This window comes from Oryzias latipes, chromosome 20 (genome assembly GCF_053564925.1).
Source record: "Oryzias latipes strain Hd-rR chromosome 20, Olatipes_Hd-rR_3.1".
Taxonomy (NCBI): domain Eukaryota; kingdom Metazoa; phylum Chordata; class Actinopteri; order Beloniformes; family Adrianichthyidae; genus Oryzias; species Oryzias latipes.
Genome location: NC_136256.1, coordinates 23784445 through 23808991, shown reverse-complemented (window position 1 = coordinate 23808991; position 24547 = coordinate 23784445). Strand labels below are relative to the sequence as shown.

Here is a 24547-nt window from a genome sequence, read left to right as displayed (position 1 = left end):
TAGTATTTTTCAATGTCGCTGCTTTGACACTCTATGAAGCCATTAATGTCAAATGCCTCTTTGCCAAACACTTGAGTGCAAAGGCTGCATCTCAGAACTGTCACCATCAGGTCATCTCAGTTGAATTCTCCTTCAATTTCCCGTAGTGACATCAGACAGAAAGTGGAAAAATGACAGCGGCGGTTCAATCACAATGGCTCTGATAAACATGCGGAGTGCAGAGCCCAGCTGTTTAAATAGTGCTACTCTTGAGTGTGAGAAGAGCCAACAGAGTGCAGGAATGAGACAGAGCAAGCATGTTGTGAGTCACTGGGAGCTTTACAAAATATCAACAGGTTCTGCTTTGTGACGCTGAATAAATGAAAGGAATAGATGCATGAGACAGCAGTGAAGAGAAAGGGCCTCCTAGAAAAGCAACAAAAAAAAAAAGATATGAGAGTCGAGTGTGACAGAAAGAGACAAGAGAGGGTTTTGAGTGTTGATGGGATTTGTGTGTGAGAAGATGAGGGGGGAAAAATGAGAAACTGTAAGAAACTTTAGCACACTGAACAGCTTCATTTAATAGTTAAAAAGAAAAAATTTTATTCCAACCAGTGCCCCAAAAGGCTGTGAAGTTCAGATGAAAAGTAACCTCTTTGGAGACTATATTGCTTTGATTCTTATCCTTTATAGCCTTATATTATATACACAGTGTGAAACAAGAATTTTTCAGATTTTTTCGTTTTGAAAATTAGTTTGAGAAGAAGAATAGAAAATAGAAAATAATACACGAGAATGGGTCACCAAACCACACAAATGCAAACGCTGGCTGCGGAACAAAGAACACAAAGTTCTAAATTCATAGACCAAGACTACTGACTGTAAATGAGAACAGGACCGAGTTTGACCCCCACCCAGGGAAAATTAATGACTTCTGGCTCCAATCAAAGAGTTTTTTTTTTTTTAAATGGAACACCACCATGTTGAAGCCAGACATCATCAGTAAACAGTAGAGATGCAACGATTCACTTTCCCCGTGAATCGGTTTGACCTTCGATTTTTGGGCCACCGTTTTGTTTAATATTTAGAAAAATATTTTTTTTTTATTTGCTTATAAGCGAGTAACGATTGAGAAAAAACTTTCAGTTGGCTCATACTGGTGTCATGTAATGTAACAATAAATAAATACTTTTTAAATTTAGCACAACAAATGTTTGACCATTTTAATGTACGTAAACAGAATGTATGCATTAAGGATGCAACATTTCACTTTCCACACAATTTGGTTTTTTGGTGTAACACATGGCTCGGTTTTTTCGCTCTAGAATCATGATACGCCTTGTAAGGAAGCAGTGGTCCGGTCAGTCTGAGTCAAAGTTTCTATGGCAACCACTCTCGCCAATCAGGAGTGAGCTTGTTAGAAGTCTACACCCTCACCACTTAAAAGCGGGCTCTGGAGAATCTGTGAAAAATTTGAATATTCCACATGGGGTCAGCAGGCACCTCCTACTTTTATTGAGGCTTCTGATTGGTCAGTTTAAAACTTGAATAACTTATCATGAAATATCATGAAAAAATTTTAGGATCAGCAGGAACATGTTAACAAACAAGTATCAGAACAAGAGTGGTTATCCTGACAAATGGAATGACTCAGTAAGAGCTGTTTTTTATTTCAGGAGAAGTTTATGGGATTTTGGCTTCTTGGAGCCAGTGGATTCTTCGTATTTGGACTGGCAGGCGGAGGGGCCACTCAGTCCAGTTCCTGTATACAGTCATTGTCTGAAACGCATCAGTAGTTTTAAAGTTCTAAAAAAGTCTTGGACCGGTTTGCTCAGTTAAATCCAGGTCCTGACCCACTGCCACCTGATAGTACATTTATTAGATATAAAATATTACGTTTAAAAAAAATGCAATCAAGTTTGGGCTGTGGAATTGCATCTAATTTGAGCATTAAGTCAACAGCACAAACTTGGAACAGATGATAAACTTTCCTAAAAAACCAGGATCAAACATCATGTTCTCCTCCATTGATCAGATAAAGAGCACTTTGAGGACGTTCATTGCTTGCTGCCAGCTGTTTAATATGCCTGTGACATTTGGAAGATTTTTTTTTTTTTTAAACCTCCAATTAAATTCTCACAAATTGCCAAATCAAGATCAAAACCTTTGGCATTAGAAACAAATTTGGGCAGACTTAAGTGGATAGCTGTATCGACTGGGGTCTCCTTCATTTCTGTTCCTGACTCTTCACAGGCAATTTTGTTAAAGGTCCCTGATGCTTGCCAAACTGCTTACTGCGGCTGGAAAGACGTCTCTGCAGACACTGAATTGATAGCTCAATGTAATTGACGGAAGAGATTGTGAAGTAGTGTCCAGAGACTCGGGCCTTCTTCAGTTAATTTTATTGTGACGTCTGCATAGACGGTCTGACAGAGTGAAACGGTTAGAAATCATGGAAACTAAAGAGGATTTAAAGCCTTATTTATATTCATTTTATTCTGCAAATAAAGCAATTATTATGCAAGTATACATTTGTTAAATCATATTTTCGTTATCACTTTTTAACGCACGCGGTCGAAGCCTGAACCGTCCAACGCAAAGCGCGTTAAAAAGTACTAAAACACACTTCGAAGGCCATTAACCCGCTTATACCATGGTCACTCACAAAAGCAATACACATTAAGCAGTTTTTAGTCCTTAATTCGTTCTTTTTTCCCCCGATTTGGATTGCTTTTCTGACAAAAAGCGGACGTCGCATCACATATAGATATAGATATAGATATAGATATAGATATATGCTGATCTATCCGATGGGTTGAATAAAGCAGCAGTTCAGAGAGAAAGTTCACCTCTTACTGCTTGTTTTTGTCCAGATGATGAAGCAAAAGAAGCCGGCGCAGTGATACGAAACATTCAAGCTAGGTGACCGGAACTTCTTTTTTCACCGTGCGGTTATCAGGTTTTAATGCACACCCAGCAGCCAATCAGAATAGAGTTCAACCGGACCATGGTATAATTATAATTAAAAAACCACTAGGAACGCTGAGAAAATAGCTCAAAAGATGATTGGACTTTAAAGCTGGATGGATATTTGTAACAAAACACATTTTTGGTTGGATTTTTTCTTTTTCATGAAGGGAAATGACTCTCACAGAATTGGCTAAACCGTCTGAAGCCTGATTTCTTGCCTCATCACTCTTCTTCTCTTCACAGGTATGACTAGGTTTGATCTTTTGGGAGACTTCGGGAGATTCAATTGGCTGGGAAACTTTTACATCGTCCTTTCATACAACCTGCTGTTTGCTGTCGTGACGACTCTTTGTCTTGTGAGGAAATTCACCTCTGCGATACGAGAGGAGCTCCTAAAAGCCTTGGGTAATTTTTTTGTTTCTTTTTGATTCCTTAAAACTTCCTTGGTATCTGACACCTTTAATGTAGTTTGTGTGTTGAATTATTTCTGGCATTAACACATTTTTACCTAATTTCCTCCCAATTTCAGCTCCATTAAATATGATCTGAAGCTTGAGGAGCTTCCCTTCCTCTCTTTAGAGATGTTTGGAGTTAGATTTTGTTTTGTGGCTTGTAGTGGTTTAGTGCTGCCCCTGAAGTCAGGGACAGGGATAGAAATGTCAGACAAAGGCACAGAAAAGAGGGAAAAAAACATCAGTACATCTGTCTAAATGAAAGACTGAATCTTAATGAGATTTTTCTGTCTCGTCTCCTATTGTCCAGGTCTGGATAAACTGCAACTGTCATACAGCCCCACGGACCCTGAATCAGGGAAGCTCTCGGCCAATGGGCATCAGAAAACTCTGTGAAAGGGCCGAGAGATCCTCGCCGTCTTGCACTTCTCGCACGCACACACACATTAGTAAAGCCAAAGGGAGATTTTGACTGTAGCGCCAAACTGCTGAAAAGCATTGGAAGAAATCTTTAAAGAAAAAAAAAAAAAAAACAAGAAATGGAGGCAGTTTTAACTGTTGCTTCAGGTGGAAGCTGAGAGCAATTTAGCTTCGTGACATTCCATCCTCTGCGTCTCTGATGGAAGTTAGCCGGCGCCGAGACCGAGGAGTGAAACAGACTGTCACTGCAGTCACCTTGATGCTGACCTCAACCCACGACTGTGACTTCCAGACCACCCATCCCCTGCTTCAGAGGCACGCGTCTCCTCGCCATCGTCAGCTGGTTTTATTTTGAAATGTTTACACCGCTGTGGCAGTCATCAGCAAAAGAAATGAATCTCCTCTCTGCTTGGTTTACCGTCTTAAGTCTTAATCTGTTTCTGTGCTGTGGAACCTAAATACACCATTACAATCAGTCTATTCAGATGTCATTTTTCTGTCTGAAATGGATTCAGGCGGGATGACTGTGCATTATTTTGAATGTTTGGTGTTTAAAATGTGAAAAAAATGTTTTTGTTTTCGATTAAAATCGAGACATTTTGTAATATACATTCATATCCATTGATGAAAATCAAATTAAATATCTATAAGAAATGTACATTTTGTTGGCATTTTAATTGGTGGACCTCAAAATGAGGTTCTTCTGAGAATTCAGGTTTTAATCTGGTTTTATGCAAGTATGTTTAAATGAAAATGTCATTTTATTTGAAGGGTGATATGATATTCCTGTTTTTAGTAGTATTTTGTAAATGTCATTACACGTTGGGTTGTCCCAGAAAAACTGACCGGGCGCAGAGCGTTGTTACGTTTGTAAAATGGATTTACATGTAAATATGCTGTTTTCATACCTCCAGTTTGTCTTTGTTAGTGTGCGAATGCATTGGAGGGTTTGTTTTTCTGCAACACAAACCACCAAAATCTTATGCAAGTGTGCAAAGGTCTTCATAATGTCAGAAACATTCACCATTAGAGCCAGCTTAAAAAAAAACTAAAACTTGGTGACTCAGGCCCCTTTTCAAGTTGGGGTCTCGCGGCATCATCTTCCTTTACACATTCAGAACCGCCTTGAATGCCTTAAAGACAAACCTCTCAACAGTTTGTTCACCTGTAAAGTTTATGCACATCTACGTTTTCTTGATGCTTCCACTGTGATCATCTTCCTACCGCTTGAATCTGAAATGAGCTGGAGGTCACTTTTTGAGTTCTGTTTTTCTCAGTTATTAGCCAGTTTGTCGTGTGTGTTTTAACCGTGACTGAAGAGATGCGTTTCTAGGGCTGAAAAAGGAAGAAAAACCAAACTTGCATACACTTTTAAATGTTTTACATTAAATCTGTCTGCATTTTCTGTCAAAAAAACTGGAGTCTTTAAAAAAAAAAAAAAAGTCCTTATTAAGGTTTGTCTCATACCATTTCAAATTTTTTTTAAGATGTCATAAGTGAGTGCACCTTATGGTATTTTGTGTTATGCCTTCACCCGATTCATTAGCACCTAAATAAATATTTAAATAATAATAAAAAAAATCAGGGGGAGTGATTCTTCAAGGAGTTAGAGCTGTAATCTGGTAACTAAAGTCGAAGGGCTTCCATGTCTTCTGGATGAGTTAAACTGCCCTAAACTCAAAATATTCCACAATAATTGTGCTTAAAGACAAAGAAATTCTTTGTAATCTGGAAAAAAAAATGGATCATTTAAAAGAAATCCTTTTTGGTGTTCTGTGGAGCGTTGATGTGTATTTGTGAGCGGGTGGTGGGGTCCAGTGAACTCCAAGCTCCACCTGAAGCTTTTATTTCTGTCTTCTGTCTGTAAAACTGCATGTCATTTTTTCATACATGTATAATGAAGGTATTTTTTTAATTGTTTCTGAAATGTTTTTGATGTTTGTGTGTTTGCAAATAAAAAGTAGGCATTTATTAGTGTGGCATTATGGGATGGGTGACAGCAATCTCTTTTGTAACGGTTAAATGAGAGAGTTGCACATTTCTAAGCTTCTAAACTTCACTCTAGCTTTTAAAACCAAGTGGTATCCATTTGTTTATCTTTTAAATATGAGGAAGACAAAAATTCAGTGATCGCCTAAATGACGTTAGAAATCAACCTCAAATTTTATCACAAAGAAAAACTGAAGCAAATTACAAATTTATTGACTTTTATTCCTTTAAGTGTCTGCAGTAGGGGTGTGTATTTTTCCCCCTCACGATTCAATACGCATCTCAATACATGGTCCACCGATCGATGCATAAAAGATTCAACTAACTTTGAGGCATTTTGGCAATAAAAACTGTAAATGAAAATCCCTTTTGACATAGATACTCTTTTTATTTTAAGCAATAAAACAAAAATGTATTTTACATAACAGATTCAAACATTAAAAACCTGCCATTTGGGGTCTTAGAGACTGTTTTGTTCCTTGTCGTTAAAAAGTGTTATTAATTTATTCAGGTATTGTTTGAGGTGTCAAAAAGGATGTTATATAAAATCAATTGGCCTGACTTGGTAGAAGCGAGCTTTTGATTGGACATCTTAGTGTTTACATCACATGTACATAAAAAGTTAAAGACAGACACAATAGGAAGACAAACTGATACTGCTACTACTCTTACTATTTTTATTGATTTTTTTTGATACCCATCTGTATCCTTTACATCCCTAGTCTGCAGGATATTAAGCAGGTTAATTCACTTGGAAAAGAATGGTAAGGTAGTTATTTTAAAAAAATGTAAATCTTTGTCTACAAAGGAAATCCTAAATGAGCTTTTTGTGGTATGGAGATCTGCACAGGGGACATGTTGGTCTTCTGTCTGCTATGAAGGCTTCAAAAGCCTCCAAACAAAACTGGTGGAAAAGGTGGGAACAGGACAGGAGAAGCGTGGGCCGCGGGTGTAGATGGGCGGAAATACCAGAAGCTCTTGGGAAGCTGGTGTCCCACAGTGCAGTCAGACAGATAGGGCAGTCCCGCACTCCTCTCTGGAAAACCTGAAAAACATGGCGTAAACTTAGTTCATTTGTACAAGAATCAGTTTAAAGACAAATCATCTTTTGATCCACTTTCATAGCGTTCCCAGTGGTCTTTTAATTAGAATTAAGTCTTTTTTTTTCTGCCAAAATCACTGTTTTCTAGGACATAGTTTCTGCAAAGCGGCTGGAGTTCATAAGAAATTCGCCTCAGAGTTGTGGGCCGGACTGATAGGGTGGCTTTCCCTGTTGCTGAGAGCTCTCCATTTAAACTCTCCTGCTGGCTCACAGCCCCTCACACCCCAACCCTAACATTACCGGTGCAACAAAAACGGCAAGCAGCATCGGAGCTATCCAGTCATACAATTTTGAGCCAGATGCCAGCTTAGACGAGGAAAACAATGGCCCACATGGATCTAATGTCCACAAGCGGATTTATCAGAATGGAGCAGAGCAGGGAGCTTGTGGCCCACACCTGATTCTCAAAGATTTACATAACGAAATACCCAGAAATGCAGTGCTCAGCATAAATGAGTACACCTCCTATAAAAAGTACTAATTTAATCAGTAGCTCAATGAAGAGAAGAAAAATTTCCAAACTTTCCACAAGGTTGAGTTTTTTTGAATGCATATTTAACTCCATAACATAAAATTATGGGTTAATAATCTAACTTAGATCAAATAATCTTCAGTTTACTTAAATTGGTTGAAGCAAAAATGAACACACCCTGAAACAAAAACTACCACATCTAGTATTTTGTATGAGCACCGTGATTTTTAAGAACAGCATCAAGTCTTCTAGGCATGGAATGAACAAGTTGGCAACATATTGCAACAACTCTCTTCTTTCATTCTTCAAGAATAACCTCCACCACCATGTTTCACTGTAGGCACTGTGCATTTGTCTTTGAATTCCTCACCTTTGCGACACCATACAGTTTTAAAACCCTTAGCTCCAAAATGGGGGATCTTTGTCTCATCACTCCAGAGTATAGAGTCCCAGAAGTCTTCATCTTTTTCAGCATGGGCCCTAGGGAATTCTAGGTGTGCTTTTTTGTGCATTGGCTTTAGGAGAGGCATCCTTCCTTTGGACGATAACCATGCACGCCATTCCTCTGCAGTGTGAGCTGTATGGTGTCATGGGAAACAGTCATTTTGGCTTTCTACCACTTTAGCTAACTGCAGTGAACTTGCATGGCGATTTTCTCATCAGAAGATGCTCCTGTTGAGGTGTTAGCTTCCGTGGATGGCCTGGACGTCTCTGTAAGATGTTTGCACTTCCATCTTTCTTAAAGTTTTGGATCACTTTTGCTGTAGTATTTTGACTGATATGTAAAGCTTTGACACATTTCTTTTCCATGGGACGCCATTGCTGACAGCATGAAACAGGAAAGGCTTTTCATTGTCAGGAAATGCCCTTTTATGGTCACCTGCGTGCTGGACACCTCTTAAATGAATCATTCGACTCACCTGTGGTTGACAGCCTGTTAATTAGAATTTTGTTGTCCTAAGTTTGGCTTTTCTTCTAGACTGTGACTGGGGTGTACTCATTTTTGCAACATGGGCTTGAATTAATTTGTTAGGAAAATCCCTTCTTTGTGTGTACAAATTAACATACCTTGTTTGCAATCAATGGCTCACCTTTGCAGGTATATTTTTTAGTATGGTGTTTACCAGAAAATGTTGATTCTGAAAGGACACTAAAGGTTTTCTGCCAAATGTAGTGGGGTGTACTCATTTATGCTAAGCGCTGTTTGTCCTTGGCCATCAGAAAGTGCCACAAAAACACAACTGTCATTGGAGTGGGACTTTAAAATGTGAATGCTTTTAAACATTTCTGATGGTGTAATTCCAGCATTCTCCTTATCAAGTGACACATAATTTTAAAAACTTCAAAAGAGGATAATGATTGATCCTTATAAACGCAACTCAGCTGCAGTTTACCAACTTCCATTTACCGACCAATGTCTCCTGCTAATAAACTTTTATTACGAAGCAGAACTCCACCTTATAGAGTTTGGAAAAATGTGAAAGGCATTTTGAATTCACTGTAATTCATTTCAAGGCTGTACCACTCCTCCATTCAGCTGAACCTTTTCACAGCAGATAAGGACACAAAAATAAAAGACACCTTTGCACACAACCTACCCCTTGATGAAAAACTCACTGAAAGGCAACAATGGGGCTGAAAGTCTTAAATGTCTTTTCATCTCCTCAGCAGCAGTCCAAGCAATGAAAAGCATGTCGTGCATTATTAGAATTGCTCATATTTTTTTTCAGCAAAAGGATTATTAGCCCAACCTTACATATTTTTGACATTCACTTGGTAAAGTGAATGATCACCTCTGGAGAGAAATGCACTTTCTATATAGCAGCTGTGATGCTGTTGTTTCCTTGCAAGCTTCAGCATGTCAAGAGGAAGGCAAGGCGGAAAGAGGAATCAGACCAGGATTAGACATTTTTACGGGGCTTTGTTGAAATGGCACAAATGGACGACTGGCTCTCCTTTCAGACCTGTGTCTTTATTTGGTCCCAGTTGTTCTCCTGCGGTTTGGAGGGTCGCTTTTTCTCCAGCTGCTGAAACACTCGTCTGCTTGATGACAGTGAGCGGTCGATATCTCTCAGAAAATCCTTCGTGTCGGTGTGACAGTGTCGGACAAAGCTGTCATTCAGCTCCTGCAACTAAATTAAAAAAATAATCACATTTGAGGCACAAATAATGCAAATGCTGCCTTCAGATGCACAATAGAGAACGGTGTGTGTGTGCGTTGCAATGGCTGGGGCATGCTGACAGGGAGCTCTTGTTCAACAGCCAGATCGATGCAATCACGGCTCCCACTAACAGAAAATTAATGGGAAAAAAGAGATTGTGGGGGGAAATGTGAAAACACCAAACACTGACACCTGCTCTGCTCCAAATGCATCGCACTGCAAAAACAGCCCCTTTAAAAAATAAATGGAAAAAAAAAATCTTAAATTAAAAAAAACACTTTCTTTAAATAAGCAAAAGAAAAATGTGCCAATGGGGCAAGAACCACCAAGAATTCTTATTATAGGAAAAAATTCAATCTTAAGAGTATTTGCTATTAAAAAATGTCTTGATAAGATTATTTTTCTTCCATGAAAGCCCATTTTCTTGACACAAGAGTCTACCTACTTTTTTCAAGAAGGAGATTTTGCAGTACACACAAACATGTCCTCTTTTGTTCAGGTGATGTCACATGGCTCAAATAAAGTCAGCAAACTTACTAGCTTCAACACTTCAACAACTCTTTCAACAACAAAGTTTCATTTTTCTGCTGTTCCCGTTATCTGTCCTCTGCTAATTACAGCAGCTGTTGCTAGGCAACAAAAGATATAAAAATTAATCAAGAAGGCCATTGAAACTTTAAAAATAAGGATAAATTGGCATGGAAACTACAAATATCTCATGGATAGAAAAAAAAACATAGTTTAATTTAAAAAAGTGTATGTTATGGAATTCTAACATTTTTTCTTGTATAAAATAGTGCATGAAATGGGAATAAATGTGTGATAAAAAATATATTAACAGCAATTTGCTAAGGAAAACTATTATAAAACCACTATTGTGAATACACTTGAAATGAAGTCATAGTACAGAAAGTTAGTGACTATATATTCTTACAGAGTAAGCGTGCTTTATTGTTAATTCTGCTGCAGCTGTGAAATACTTGTGTTGTAAGCCGGAGAGTTAAAAACAACAGATTTGTCAACACATATTAAAAAGTGACATCAGTGAGCCATGTTGGGTTCTGTTTGAGAAGATGCTTTTGTTTTTTTCTTTTACACATAAAAAAACACTCTCAAAACTAAAACCCTCCACTTAGTCTGTGATAAAGACATCAGAAACCTTTTACAATCAAACTTCTATCACTAATCAAACAAGGTGTTAACTCAGAAGGAAGGTTTTATGTGGCTGGACGTCTGTTCGGGTGAGTAGAGCCTCAGGTGACCTTTGACTCGTTGCACGGTGGGTCTGGATTAGAAGCAACACAGAAGTATGGAGGTGGACGCAGAGCTGTTATCTCACAGCAATCCATCTCCATGTCGGTACCGTCTTCCCTAATGTGTTGACTCAGGGTTGGACCTTCAAAAGGGGGCAAAAACTCCAATCTCCGCCGAAGAATATGCTCGAGCTGACCTGATATGCAGGTGTCTTTTCCAGGGAACACCCATGGCTTCAAGATACAAAGCTGCTTTATAGCCTGCTGCTATGATGAGGAAAACTGAAAGAATACACTTCTGCAACGCATACAGGTCTCAGCTTAGCACCAACACGCCTGTTTGCATTACAGTCAGCTAAGCAAATACGTTTTTTCCCTTGAAATATTGCGTCAATCAGACCTGTCAGTGCGGTGTTGTGCCGCTCTTGAAGATCACCGTCATTGTGACAAAAGATATGAGACAATGTCATACCACCCACAGCCACAGAATCACGCAACTAAAATTTAAAGCCGCTACGGCAAGAAGGTCCACCAGCGAACGTCCCGGTGCTTCACATTAGAGAAGGTGTCTCATTAATAAATGAGGGAGGTGTTGGAGACTGACAGGGGGGTGGGAAGGTCACACTGAACCGTGTCACGTTGTATGTAAAGTCCTCCTGCACACGTCAATATGGTTAATAAACCTCGCTGGAGCACTTTGCATGATTGCAAACCTCCACACCGAAACACTAAGTCTCAGTACTTATCACATTGAGCACACAGAACATTGAAGACGACTCGACTGCTTTAACTTACCAGGTCTAAAAGCTAGTTTAGTAAAACTTTATTGAACAAAACTCAGATGGAGGAGCAGAATGTGAAGAATGTAAACAGTTATTCAGTCGTCAAGTGAATTTGGTTAAATTTTTCTGTTTTTTTACATTTCTGAAACTCATAGACCCCTCTGATGAGAATTGTGTTTTTGACATATTCTTGTGGCATTTTTCCTGATGGTGAAGGGCATATATAAAGAAATCTAGGCTCAAAATTGCGTTTCTGAGTATTTCTTGCAGTTTGAAAAATGGCATATTTGTGACGTAGAAAATACGCTCGGCGGGCCACAAGCTGCTGCTCCATCCTGATGCATCTGTGTGTAGACGACTAGATCCATGTGCGTCTTTGTTTAACTCGTCCGAGGTGGCATCTGACTCAAAACTGTACGGGTGGAAAGCTCCAAAATTGCTCGCCATTTTTATTGCACCGCTAATGTTAGGTTGGGGGTGTGTGAGGCTGTAAGCTAGCAGAAGAGTGTGTAAACACTGAGCAACGGGAAGGGGAGGTGGGGTTAGCCCGCTCCAACAGTCTCACCCACAATTCAAAAAGGGGAATTTCTAATGAGCTCCTGTAGAAACTATGTTCTAGAAAACGACACAGGTTTTGAGATTTTTGGTTAAAAATGAAATCATTCTAATTAAAAGACCACTAGAAATGCTTTGAACATAAATCAAACGATGGTAGGAGTGGATCTTTAAGCAAACTCCTCTCTTCTATAGTAAGATGAAATTTACAGACATTTAAATAAACTTCACTCTTCCATTCTTTCCTTTTTCAAGGTTATACAGGATCGACCTTAACCATCACTGAACTAGAAGAGAAAACAAGACCAATCTAGGACATGGAGTCCAAAGATGAGAACTTGGCATTGAGACTTGGACTTGTGTCACACCAATGGAATCTCACTAGGAGAGGCTTCAGAATTGACCACCAGTAGTCTTGATTAGAAACTGGAGCTTGTTTGTTTTTACCTATTTCCTCCAGCACACCACTTTTAGGTTTGAGAGGAAATTAAAAAAATTTAACTGTGTTTTTGCTGTTTTTTTCATTTGTCCTTTAAGAGCAGATTAATACCAGTTTGTAACATAGAAACACTCATTTTAACCACTTGTTTTAGGACTCTTGGCTTGACTTGAATTGATAATAAAAGGACTTTTGAGCATCTCTCACAGACTCGGACTGAAGGGGGGATTTAGAATCACATGGACGTTCTGAGTTCTGTAGGCTACTTTGTGGTACTTTGGTTAAGGCTCTCACCTCACTGGGAAAAGGCCCTGGTTCAAATCCCGCCTGGGACATTTCTGTGTGGAGTTTGCATGTTCTCCTCATGCATCTGTGGGTTTTCTCCAGAAACTTTCACCTCACAGTCCAAAAAATGCTTCATAGGTTAATTGATAATTCTAAATTTTCCCTATAGGTGCGAATGTGTGGCCTTGCAATGGACCGGCGACCCAACAGCCCCATGGCCCCAAAAGGGATTCAGCAGGTTCTAAAGATAAATGAATGCTAGGAGTTAGTGTGGAGTTTGACAGATGCCTTTCAACTTACCTGTCATTTCTATAAGCCCAGATGAGCCTGAACTTGCAGGGACTTTCACCTCTGGAAAGACTGCCAAGTCTCTTGAATCTGTTGCACTTGTATTAATCTTTTTCAACTTAAGAATAATGACAAAAACTTGTTTGGTGAAGGCTCCTATGGCACTCCAGGATTGATGGACAGTAATGTGTTCTCCATACAATAACTGCTGATGTGATTTCTCCTGAGTATAGCATTTTCACACCTGAACACTCCAGGCAAGCAGACGATTAAGCTTTTTTGGTGGTGATCAGACATGTTGTTGATCAATTCATCAAATATCTTCTACATGTAGACTGTTGCTCCTGTGGAAACAGTGCCGTGTATCTGATTTCTTTTTTGTCTTTCAGCTGCTCCTTTTAGAGATTATTTATCTCAAACTAACCCTCTCTTCCCATCATGCCCTTCTTCCCTACAGTCAAGAATCTCCTCTTTGGTCTTCCTTGAGGCCTCTTTCCTGGTAGTTCCAACCTCAGCATCCTCACTGTTCTTCCATCGTCTTCAAATCATCTCAATCTGCTTCCGTACACTTATCTCCAAAACATCAAACTTTAGCTGTTGTTCTGATAGATTTATTCCTTTCTTTGTGTTTTAAATTTAGTTATATATTACTAATTTTAAATTCTTAAAAAGATATATGTTAAGTAAAAAATACCATTATGATATACTTTCAATGATTACATTTCTGTTTGTATTGGTTAAAAAGATTAAGTGGATGAATTTACCAAATAAATTAAGATTAGAATTCATTAAAGACAGTTTTGAGCAGTGCTGACCAGTGCAGTTTCTGGTTATCAAAGGTTCACTAGGTGGCAATGTTCCCATTTCCTATGATTACCATAAAAGCACCACAGCTTTAGGAGTCAAATGACCCCAAACACTGACTGCTTATGAGACTGATGGTCAGACATTTGTCAATATTTCCTCTATTTGTTGCGAGTTGAACAGCTTTAGGAGATCAAATCCCAAAATGAAGACTCACATTAGGTATTCAAACACTTCAGCTTCTTCACCTCTTCACCCTCTTTCATCCTCAGTGTGAGGATTGTGCACACACACCAGACAAGTTCAGACAGATGAAAGAAAGTCAGACCTAAACATGCACATGGTGCTGTTGTGTTGACCACAATGTCCAGACTGTTTAAACTTAAACACAAATCTTTTGTCCACAATAGTGGACAAACAGTGTATGATTCACAAAGCATCAAAGGTGCTCGACAATGAGAGCAGTCAGGGGTGTGTTTAAACCTGTGTGTGCACATGCGTTAGCAGTGGGGTCGGTGAGTCCCTGAAACCGGTGTCCTAACCTCAAGTTGAGAAGCATCTTGGTTTTTATTTGACCCCCCAAAAATAAATAAATCTATAAATCACAGGGTAAAATGACATTAGGTCTTGCAAAGTGATCAGATGCACGGTCGGAATGACAAATGTACTGCGCCCACTTTTTCTATTGTTATTGACTGAAGGTCACTTTTTTCTATAAAAGCGCCAGCCATGCATTCTTTCAGTTTACAAAGCTCTTCTTTTGTCTATTAAGTGTTTTTCCAGTGTCATAAACATACAAACACACAATGACTAACATGTCCACGAACATTACGCAGCATCCTACAAACTCTTTACTCACCCTGTCCTCAAAGAACCTGCGTCTCAGCTTTTTGTCTTTTGGACATTTGGTTCTCATGATTTCTCTGTAGCTTTTACGGGCAGAATAACCACGCCAGTAAGCTTGAATCCTAAATGCACACAGATTTTAAAAACAAAAATTAAAATGAAATAACCAACAAATGTAAAATAAATATCAGAAAAGCTGCTAAATGCAGATGTTTTTTCATGCCTATTGTGGTGCATTCTTGTTATTATGGGGCAGCAGTGGGTCAGGCGATTGAGCAGGTCGACCAATGATGGAAGGGTCGGCGGCTCGATCCCCGCTCCCATAACCGATCGCCGCCATGTCTCTGGGCAAGACACTCCACCCTTGCTGCCTCCAGCGATTGCGTATAAGTGTCTCGGGTTATGACCGAATGCTTTCACTATTCACTTTATAGTGAACTATATATTGCGTTTGCCATTTTTTAGTGCTGTCCGAATCTACAATTCCAAAATCGAGTGCCCTAGAAATTTCCCAGAAGTCTCAGCGAAAAAACAGTATGCATCGATGCACACTAGATTGGCGAATATAGACCACAATGCATTGTGTGGGATCAATTTTTGCCAAAAAAATGTATTTACATATATTTTTTGAATGAATAATCAATATTTTCATCCTCAGAACTTAGTGGATCTTAAATGATCGTTGCAAAACGCTCACATAAATAAGATTTTCACTTCGTAAAAACTGGTAGCAGTTAAAAATGGTCAACTTATAAAACGATTCAAATCAATTACAAAATGTGGCATTCTAAATACATATTAATGGAGTCAACATGATTCATTACTACGTAATTTTTGATTAAATGTTTTCTTTAGATCAAAATTGTTTTTAGTGTATGCGTTTGTTTATGAAAAAATACTGTTTGTATAAACTTAGGTTTGGACTGAATTAAGAAAAAGGGGCTACACTCGATATAAGTTGTCAAACTTTATCCAAAGCCCTTTTGGAACTTTGCAATTTATTGTTTTACTTCTGTTAATGATATTTGTTTTTTATTTTATCAGTTCCAAAAAAACAAGTAATACATTTTTCAAAATATAAGCAGTGTAACAAGCATGAAAAACATGTTGCTTTTTAAAAAGAAAACAATCACTCCCTCACACAGCAGCTTTACTACAACCCACTCTAGTTTATAGATATGGCTGACCCTGAACATAGTTTGATTGACCTCTGTAACTCAGAGCAGCTGCAGGCGCATGAAGTGATGTGTGGATGGACAGTAAAAGGAGTTAAACTTCAGACTGACTCCAACATCACCTCATTCAAAGTCAATTGGAGCTGCTTTGAGAGTGTATGTTCCATGTAAAACTTAAAATGAAATTATTATTAAATGATCATATTTGATCAATGCAAATAACGGTCATGTAAATTAACAAGAATATCAATGTGACTCTTTCCTTTAATTGAATCTTATTTTATAACAAGAATCTGTACCATGAGGCCACATGTGGCTTTAAAAACAAAAATAATAGGATAGTTAGTTAAGTTTTGTTATTTAGACTTGTTTAGGTTTTTGTAATGCAGTGTTTATTAAAATAACAGTTTGCTGACAGACATTAAATTACAATAAGAACATATTAAAGCACATTTTCTTATCTTCTGCTGCACAACAGTGTTTAGTTGCTGTTCAGAGGTAGATTTTTTAACATATATATTTGCATTTACACAAATAGGTTTTCTTTTTTTTAATTGGATCTACTCTAATGCCATGAAATAAAAAGATGACGGTGCACCATCGTCATAGTGACAGAAAATCTCCTGTTTGATTTGGCTTTGTTGAATTTTTAATTCAAGTAATCTGTTTTGACACAGGATGTGTTTTATTTTTTTAAAGTCTGTAGTAAAATACATTTATTTTCTAAAGAAAAATATACACACTGTAGTTATTCAGTTAATGTTAATATTTAAAAGCCACATTCTATATAATAAATATCTCAATGGCCTCAAAAAAGTGTTATCTAAACAATAAAGTGGGGATATGCAGATCTCACTGCGTTTTAGTCACTAAGAAACTGGTCCAAGTGGCTCCTTCACTATTAATAGTTACACACTTACCCTTAAATATGCATTTATTTATTAATTACTCTATTTATGGATGGTTTTTTTTGTCTGGGATTACCTGATGGCACACTGATGCCTGAAAAGACGAGCAGCGTCGTGGATCACCCGTGTTTCGTACTGCTCCCTTCTGCACACGGGGCAACGCTTCCTTCCAGAGAACCTCTCAAAGGCCTGCAGACATGTTCTGTGGAAAACATGGGAGCAACACAGCAACACCTACAACAAGAGAAAAAATATATACAAGTTTAGCTGCTAAGCTAATATTGACCTTTCGGCATATCTCCTCCGGAGTCGCCATAGTGAATCAGCTTAAAGTGATCCACACATTTGGTTTGGCAAGACTTTGACGCAGAGTGCCCTTCCTGACACAAGGACTGGGACGGGCACAGGAATTATAGGACACCAAGTCTTTCATCCAACCGGAATAGAGCTGTGAAAGAAAAGGCATGGAGTAGGATTCATTCAGATTTGCATCGTTTCAAGATTTCACACCAAACCTCTTCAAGCTGGTGGCGGACGTGTGCTAGTAAACAGTAAAAAGAAGCCCCTCCCTGCTCATCCGCTGTGAACACCACACGGTGAAAGCGTTCAGTAACATGAACATGCATCACATGCCCAGTGTGATCGTAGCTTTACCCTGAATTTCCATTGTTTTTGTATTGTACAACACTTTCCATCAGACAATCATTCAGGGAGAAACGTCACAACTTGCAAATGTGCAGGTTTGCATCCATCACAATGCAGAAAAATGACAGACAAAAAAATGTAAAAGTACAGTTTACGGTTAGTTTTTAAGTAAAACACACTGCATATTGAAGAACAGCCACTTTGGACAATGCAACCACTCCTAAGAGCTGCTGCTGTAAGCAATTTTGACTGTCACAATATAAGAACATAACACAATGGCAGTGTCACAATATGGAGGCTTGCAGGAAAACGCCAAATCAACACAGATTCCCTGTTGTCACTTTCTCCTGTTAGCAGGCTCTAATTAACTCGCCCCCCCTCGGACTCAACCTAATATTTACACATGCGTCTATGGCAACTGTGCTTTGTGAGGCCGTCTATTCTAGTCCCACATTCTTGAGAAGATTGGCATCTTAAAAGGAGATCGGAAAGGTGTAAAAAAAACTGAATGACCCTCACAGTAACACACTGATTGCTTCATCATCAGGTCACAGTTGAGCTCCAAGGCACTATGGGTAAATTTGTACAGTTGTCTACACAGATTAAAACATACAGGAACTGCAGAGGGGGAAAGTGGGGGGTTGGGGAAGGATTTGAGTATGTGTCTGTGTGTTTATGGAAACCCAGGTTTTCTAGAAGAAGTAGAAGATGTTTTAAAGCATGCAAAAAGCAAAAGGTAAAAGGATGCTTGAACTACCTGCGGTTGAAGGCGAAACTCCTCCCTGCATATCGTACATGGCTGAGCGGATTCCTCCCGTAATAAAGACCTCTTCTTGACCTCCATCCAATCTCCTTTTGTCAGTCTTTCTTTCGGGGAGGCCACCAAACCCAGTTTCTGAGCTAAAATTAATCAAGAAAAAAAACAACATATAAACAATTCTTAGTAGAATAACAAAAGCCGTCTAAAATCTCCAGTTATTTCTACCTAAAGTTAAATTAGGTGGAGTAGGTTTAAAAACATGTTTAGTTTCCTGTTGCGCGTCTCCTCTCTTTAGATCTTCCAGCTTCTCTCTTGATGGAGGTTTTCTTGACTTTCTGCTGTGTCTTGATAAAGGATCAGAAACGGAGAAGTCTTCACTCAACAGGCTTCTTATTATGTGGTCTTGAAAAGCGGCTGATGTGATCGCCCAGTTGTTGCTTGTTCTATAGATCGAGCTCTGTGAAAAAAATGAGCACAATGAAACAACAAACCAAATATCATAACCCTTTCCCTCATGTTTTAAATATTCATAAAACGCAACTGAACATTTTTTGCTTTAAGCTAAGTTCAAAAGGTTGGTTGTGATACTTCTCAATCTTCTTTGTCATCTTTTATGTTGTGATTAATGCTTTTAACAAGCTTGATCAAATACGAAAAGAAAAGAAAAAGGCATGTGATGCCAAAAAGAAAAAACTTTAATAACATTTTTTCTTATGGTCTTCTTTAACCACAATAAATAATTTAGAAAAACAAGGCTCACTTTCTAAAACTCTGCAGGTTTGACAACATTTTAAAAAAGAAATACATAATTAAAGGATCATAAAATGCTACTGTCTATAATCCTGCGGGATTAGCTAATTATTTAATTGATAACATGTGTTTAAAAAGCAATATAGTGCTACGAACAATTATTCTAGTTTTGAGACAAAAAAAAGCATAAAAACAGGTGCAATGTATTCTTAAAACGCAAAATTGAAAAGTTATTACTGTTTTCTACCTGAAAACATGACAAATTAGATTAAAAAAAGAACTTCAAACCTTCTGCATTGCCATCCTATCAGCAGTGTTTGAGATGTTGCTAGGTTACAAGCCCCACCCTTTGAGTCTGCAGCACAGGGACTTGTTTTGTCTCTGATTGGTTGATCCACTGGAATGAACTACCATGATTGGTCTTTTTTCCTCTTCTTAAACCATCATAAATATAACATTTGGAAACAATTATGCAGATTTTTTTTTTATCTCATCTGCCTGTTTTATAAGTATTTACATTTTGTACTAACATGTTTCAGAATCAAAAGCAAAACAAGACTATTTTTGCTAATTCTTTTGGAAGTAAAAATACTAAGTGCTTTTTTTAAGTAAGTTAAATTTATTTAATTAGATTTACTAGCTTGAAAGTAATACTGGAGTGTGAAATACTAATAAAAGAAAAGGAACAGTCATTTTCACTTAAAATTCACAATGAAAAAAGAAATGAAAAAAATTATAAAATGATTTAATAAAAACACAAAAGCAAAAAAAAAGTGCTTTGAGAAAGTATGACAGGCAAAAATTTTCATTAACCACAACAAACAAACCCATTTTTTTAAATGTGCAGTAATACAAAACATTCTACAAACGTAAATGTAAATAAAGAACCTACTTATGATTTTTGTTTTTAAACGTTTTAGATTTTTCCAAATGCCAATATGTTGATATCAAATTTAATGAAATAAGTGCTATTTTTGCTTAGTCTTGTTTTATTGATTTTGTCATCCCGAACCCAAGAAAAAATAATTTTGCCACCCTGTAAATTTTTGTACATTTACAAAAGATTTTCTTTAATTTAGGATTTCTTTTTACTTATTTGGTTGTTTGTTCTCATATTGTTATCTCACATCTCCCAAAAGAATGTTATTCTAAATAGTTTTTTTTTTACGTATTTAGATTGTCATATTTTTACACTAAAGATGAAAAAAAATATCACAATCTTTAGACTTTATTTTTCCTTGTGTATTTTTATTGCTCATTTGGGAGCTTGCACATCTTCTGCCTTTTAAAAAAAGTCTGGGTCTCAATCTCAGTAATGATTATTTTATGGTCAGAGAGTTGCCAGTGATCAGTTGGAACCTGCCTGGAAGGAGTTAGTCTGTATGTGAGTGACTCACCAAGCTGTCGTCAGAGTGGGAGCTGAACAAAGCCAAGCTGCTCATACCTGTGCCGTGAGCTCAGGGATCCCTCTCAGGTCACCCTTACACCGAAAACCATACACACCAACACAAAAACTCTCTCAATTTGTGAGCCTGATGATAAGTAAGCTTTATTTCTCACATTAAGGCCAGGGGTGCACAACCCTACAAATGCTTTTCAGTCTCGATTGGCTTTGATCTACTCACTCAGAATCAATGAAAACAGATGTCTGAGGAGAGGGCTAATGATGAGGTCTGTCAATCCGGGGACTCCTCTAAGAAAACAAAGTGAAGACCTGGCTATAGGTGGAGAAGGAAACCTCTGAGCTTCTCAAGAGGCTGCCACATTCTTGAGATTAGGGCTAGAAAAACGTAGACCACTGCCGTTAATGCCCCAGACAAAAGAATGGAACAATTTATTAGTTAAGAATTCAAGCTTGGAGCAGAATCAAAGGCCTGCCGTCCGCACAGCCAGACCAAGAGATTTGGTTTGTTGTTTTAAGTAAATAATCGTGCCTAAAAGATATGACAGGGATGGGGCTCAAGTCCCTTAAAAAAAGCCTCCATTCTTCCAACTGTCATCAGGATGGATTTTAGTGTCCGCTTTTATTTTCAGCAGGGTTGTTGTTTGTCTTTTTCTTCATGGATACCGTTTTAAAGAGGTTTTTATGTGACCTTTTTTGCCACCGAACCTCTTTTACTTATCTGTGGCATTTTTGAAGAGACTTGCAATAACAAGTAGACAGCCAACAACTTAAAGACTCACTCCGATGAAATTTGTGTTTTGGGTGTTTTTAGCATGTTTTCGTAGAATTTCTCTCATGATGGAGGACATATTGAAAGGAAATTAGGCTCAAAATTGTGTTTCTGATTATTTATTTCCGTGTATTAGTTAAAGGACCACTGGGAACGCTTTTACAATAGATCAAAAGATGATTGAAGTTGGTCATTAAAAAAATGACGGGTGCAGTTTTCACTGGCTGTGGATGAAAACGTAATTGCAGATAGTTTTACACCTGAAAGCATTTTTTTTTCAGTCATGACATCATCTAAAACATGAAGAAAAATGTACTCACAGAGGTGAGAAAATACTCCACATCCTTAAAGGATCTGCTCAGTTCAGGCTCCTAAAACTAGTTTGTGTCTATACATCACACGCTGTGATATATTGCATTGTTGTCAAATGAACAATTGCTGTGAGATATAGATGAGAAAAGGCAGCCCATAATGGTTAATTAGCAATTATGTCAGCCAGTGAAATGGCCAGGAGACCAATCACTTTGATAGAAGACAGTGGAGGGGGACAGAAATCTAATTATTTTATGGCTTGACCCATAATGCTGCCTTAACATGACTTTAATCACTCTGCGGTGCATAGGGTTCCCCCACAGCCTTCTGGGAGTGCACCAGTTGGGATGGGGAGAGTCAGGCTTTGCCATTCGCTGTTGGATCCTGCGTCATTGCTGACTAAGTAAGCTATAAAAGAACACAGCCATCATTACAGCCGTTTGGTTGCATTTCAGAGAGATGGAGCTCCTAATGATTAGACATGTCCTTTGTAAATGAAATACAAATCACCCCAGGCTTTTGGTTTTACTTCATTTACTAAGTGCTACATTACCTCATACTTGGGACCTAACAATGGATTTTCTATAAATCTCCCAGTAGTTGAAATGATGAAGGGGCTCACATATCACTGGATGTGCCAGTGCTTATTAGCACTTGAGAAGTTATTGATTTGAGATTTTGATTAATGTCGGCTGGTGGCATTCGGAGGCTCACCAATGCCCCCTGTGCACCTGCCTCAGACTTTTCTCACCAACCGACAGTTTGTGCTGACTGCCAGTCGAGCTCTGGCAAGAGAGCAGCCACTGCAGTGCCCGGTGTCCGGAATAGCTGCAAATCATTCTCTATTTCCAAGTTCTTCATTATTTAGGCATAAATGCATCAAAAGTGCTCAGAAGAAAACAAAGGGTTGACCTCCTGAATAAAGTTTATTGCTCGGTTCAGGAACAAAACCTTTAAATCTAGTAAAAAAGTAGTTTTTTAAATTAATTAATGTTTTAATTTTTCTGTTGCCTGCTAAAGCTTTCTGCATGTCCGTAAAGTCTTTTGACTTGGCTCCCTGTGTTAAAAGTATGATTAAGTATCTTGCTTTTAATTATAGTTGAAAAATATACAGATTTCAAACAATATCTGGTTCCAGGAGTGCTTTCTTCGCTGACACTCAGTTAATTTTAAGGAACAAGGTTACTAAAAAAGGTCATAAAAAAAAAACAATAGTCTTTTTGTGCAAAACCACTACCACATAATTTTAGCTTCCACTGAAATATTCATTTTTTCAGGGATGCACATATTTAGTTGATGCAGAACTGGAATAAAAGTCAGTAAATCTTGACTTACAGGACATTTCTGACCATTCCTCCAAAAACCTGCGCTCTTAACACCAGCCCCTCCCAATCCACGAAAACCAGCGGGTTTAATACAGTTCAATTTAATTATATAGACCAATATTGCAACAATAGTCATCTCATGGGCTTCATATGGACAATTGAATAATAATCATAAAGAACATTCATTCATTCATTTATCTTCTGTTTGTCCCTTTTGGGGTCACGGGGCTGCTGGAGCCTATCCTGGCCACTTATTGGTGAATGCAGGGGACTCCCTGGACAGGTCGCCAGTCTTTTGCAGGGTCACACATATCACACACCCATGGACAATTTGGAGTGACCAATTAACCTATGAAGCATGTTTTTGGATGGTGGGAGGAAGCTGGAGTCCCCGGAGAAAACCCACGCATGCACGGGAAGAACATGCAAATTCATTGTTTTTCTGTCTTGAACCAGGGGCCTCTTGCTGTGAGGCAAGAGCGCCAACCACTGCGCCACTGTGTAGCCCCATAAAGAACATGAAGTCATCCAATTCAATGGGTAATGGCTGAACTAACTAAACAGACTTAGCTAAACTGGGCATAACTGCAAGAGCCATGAGCAACTTGTTGTGGATAAAAGACAAATTTCTTATTTAACTGAATTCAAATTACAAATCCACCTCTCAGCTCAGTTATCTGAATGGTGGAGTATCTTCTCAGGAGGGTGTAGATCCACAGACCAGACATTCCAGACTCCAAAAATGGAAAGCAGTCCACTCAAAATATGTGTACTTTATTAAAATTGTAGACTGCTGTTCCTGTTAGGGATGAGTAAAACACAAACAATGTATTTTCACACACTGCTGCGTGACAAGTGATGGACCTTTAACTTGTAGGGTCAAAGGACACACAAATGATATGTGCAATGACAACATTTTCATTGCCAGGAGTGTCATTGCCAAACCTCTAAATCAACTCAAATGTCTATTCAAAAGTTCCCAACTTAATCCTATTTTACAAAACTTGGAAAAAAGCTTAGATATTTGTTTAATTTTAATTAAAAAACCATTTTTGAAAATTACATCAGTTATTTCAGATAAACAAAGATTAAAGTTTCATTGGGAATTCTCTTAATTTGACTTGCGGATCTGAAAAAAAGAAAATATATTGCTTTTTCTAAGTGAATTTTGACTTAAATTAAAGGACTTCAATCAGGGCCGAGGCTTAGTTCTGTTCAAATAAACACATGCAAGCATTCAATCTTCTTTCTCTTTCGGCTTTTCCCATCAGGGGCCGCCACAGCGAAGCAACCACTCTTTCGAGGATGAGTCGCATGGTTAACTTGGCACATGCAAGCATTCAATATAAAAGTAATATTAACAGTATTGTAAATTCTTCTGTATTAGTATCAAGATGCAAAATGAAGAAAATAACAGATAGGTCGATTTTATAGTGTTTTTTATCGTAACATTGCTATAAATACATTTTGCTGATGCAGAGGTACAATAAAGTGTTAGAGTAGCTTTACAACAGTTTCAAAAATTAAAGCCTTTTCAGTGGAATCAAGAGTGAAAACAGGAGCTTGTCAGGGATGAATTGTGAGCGCAGCTATATTGGAAAAGGCTTTTTCCATCTTGATATTGACCATTACCATGGTTATGTCTTCTTCATCCCCCTTTATGACTTCTAATTAACCTCCCCATCTTTGTCAGATGACAT

The 24547-nt window shown here is 38.2% G+C and overlaps 2 protein-coding genes across 3 annotated transcripts in view; one reads left to right on the top strand and one right to left on the bottom strand.

Moving 5' to 3' along the window:
• lmbr1 (limb development membrane protein 1) overlaps positions 1 to 5792 on the top strand; it is a 35562-nt gene extending 29770 nt beyond the window's left edge. Inside the window, exons 16-17 of the mRNA XM_023949893.2 lie at positions 3193 to 3354; positions 3712 to 5792. Of these exons, the coding sequence (XP_023805661.1) occupies positions 3193 to 3354; positions 3712 to 3797 (248 nt within the window). The 3' untranslated portion in view covers positions 3798 to 5792. The remainder of the gene's footprint in view (positions 1 to 3192; positions 3355 to 3711) is intronic.
• Positions 5793 to 6482: 690 nt separating this feature from the next.
• Positions 6483 to 19410, bottom strand: rnf32 (ring finger protein 32). Of its 2 annotated transcripts, XM_078938657.1 has the most exons (8): positions 19325 to 19410; positions 18512 to 18743; positions 18284 to 18426; positions 17225 to 17329; positions 16958 to 17115; positions 14812 to 14920; positions 9349 to 9516; positions 6483 to 6855 (listed from the first exon to the last, which is right to left on the bottom strand). In XM_078938657.1, the coding sequence occupies exons 1-8, from the start codon at positions 19337 to 19339 to the stop codon at positions 6625 to 6627; spliced, it is 1161 nt and encodes a 386-aa protein (XP_078794783.1). In that variant the 5' UTR covers positions 19340 to 19410; the 3' UTR covers positions 6483 to 6624. The 2 variants fall into 2 exon arrangements, with proteins under 2 accessions (XP_078794783.1, XP_020568321.1); XM_020712662.3 differs by lacking the exon at positions 17225 to 17329.
• Between the last annotated feature and the right edge of the window lie 5137 nt (positions 19411 to 24547).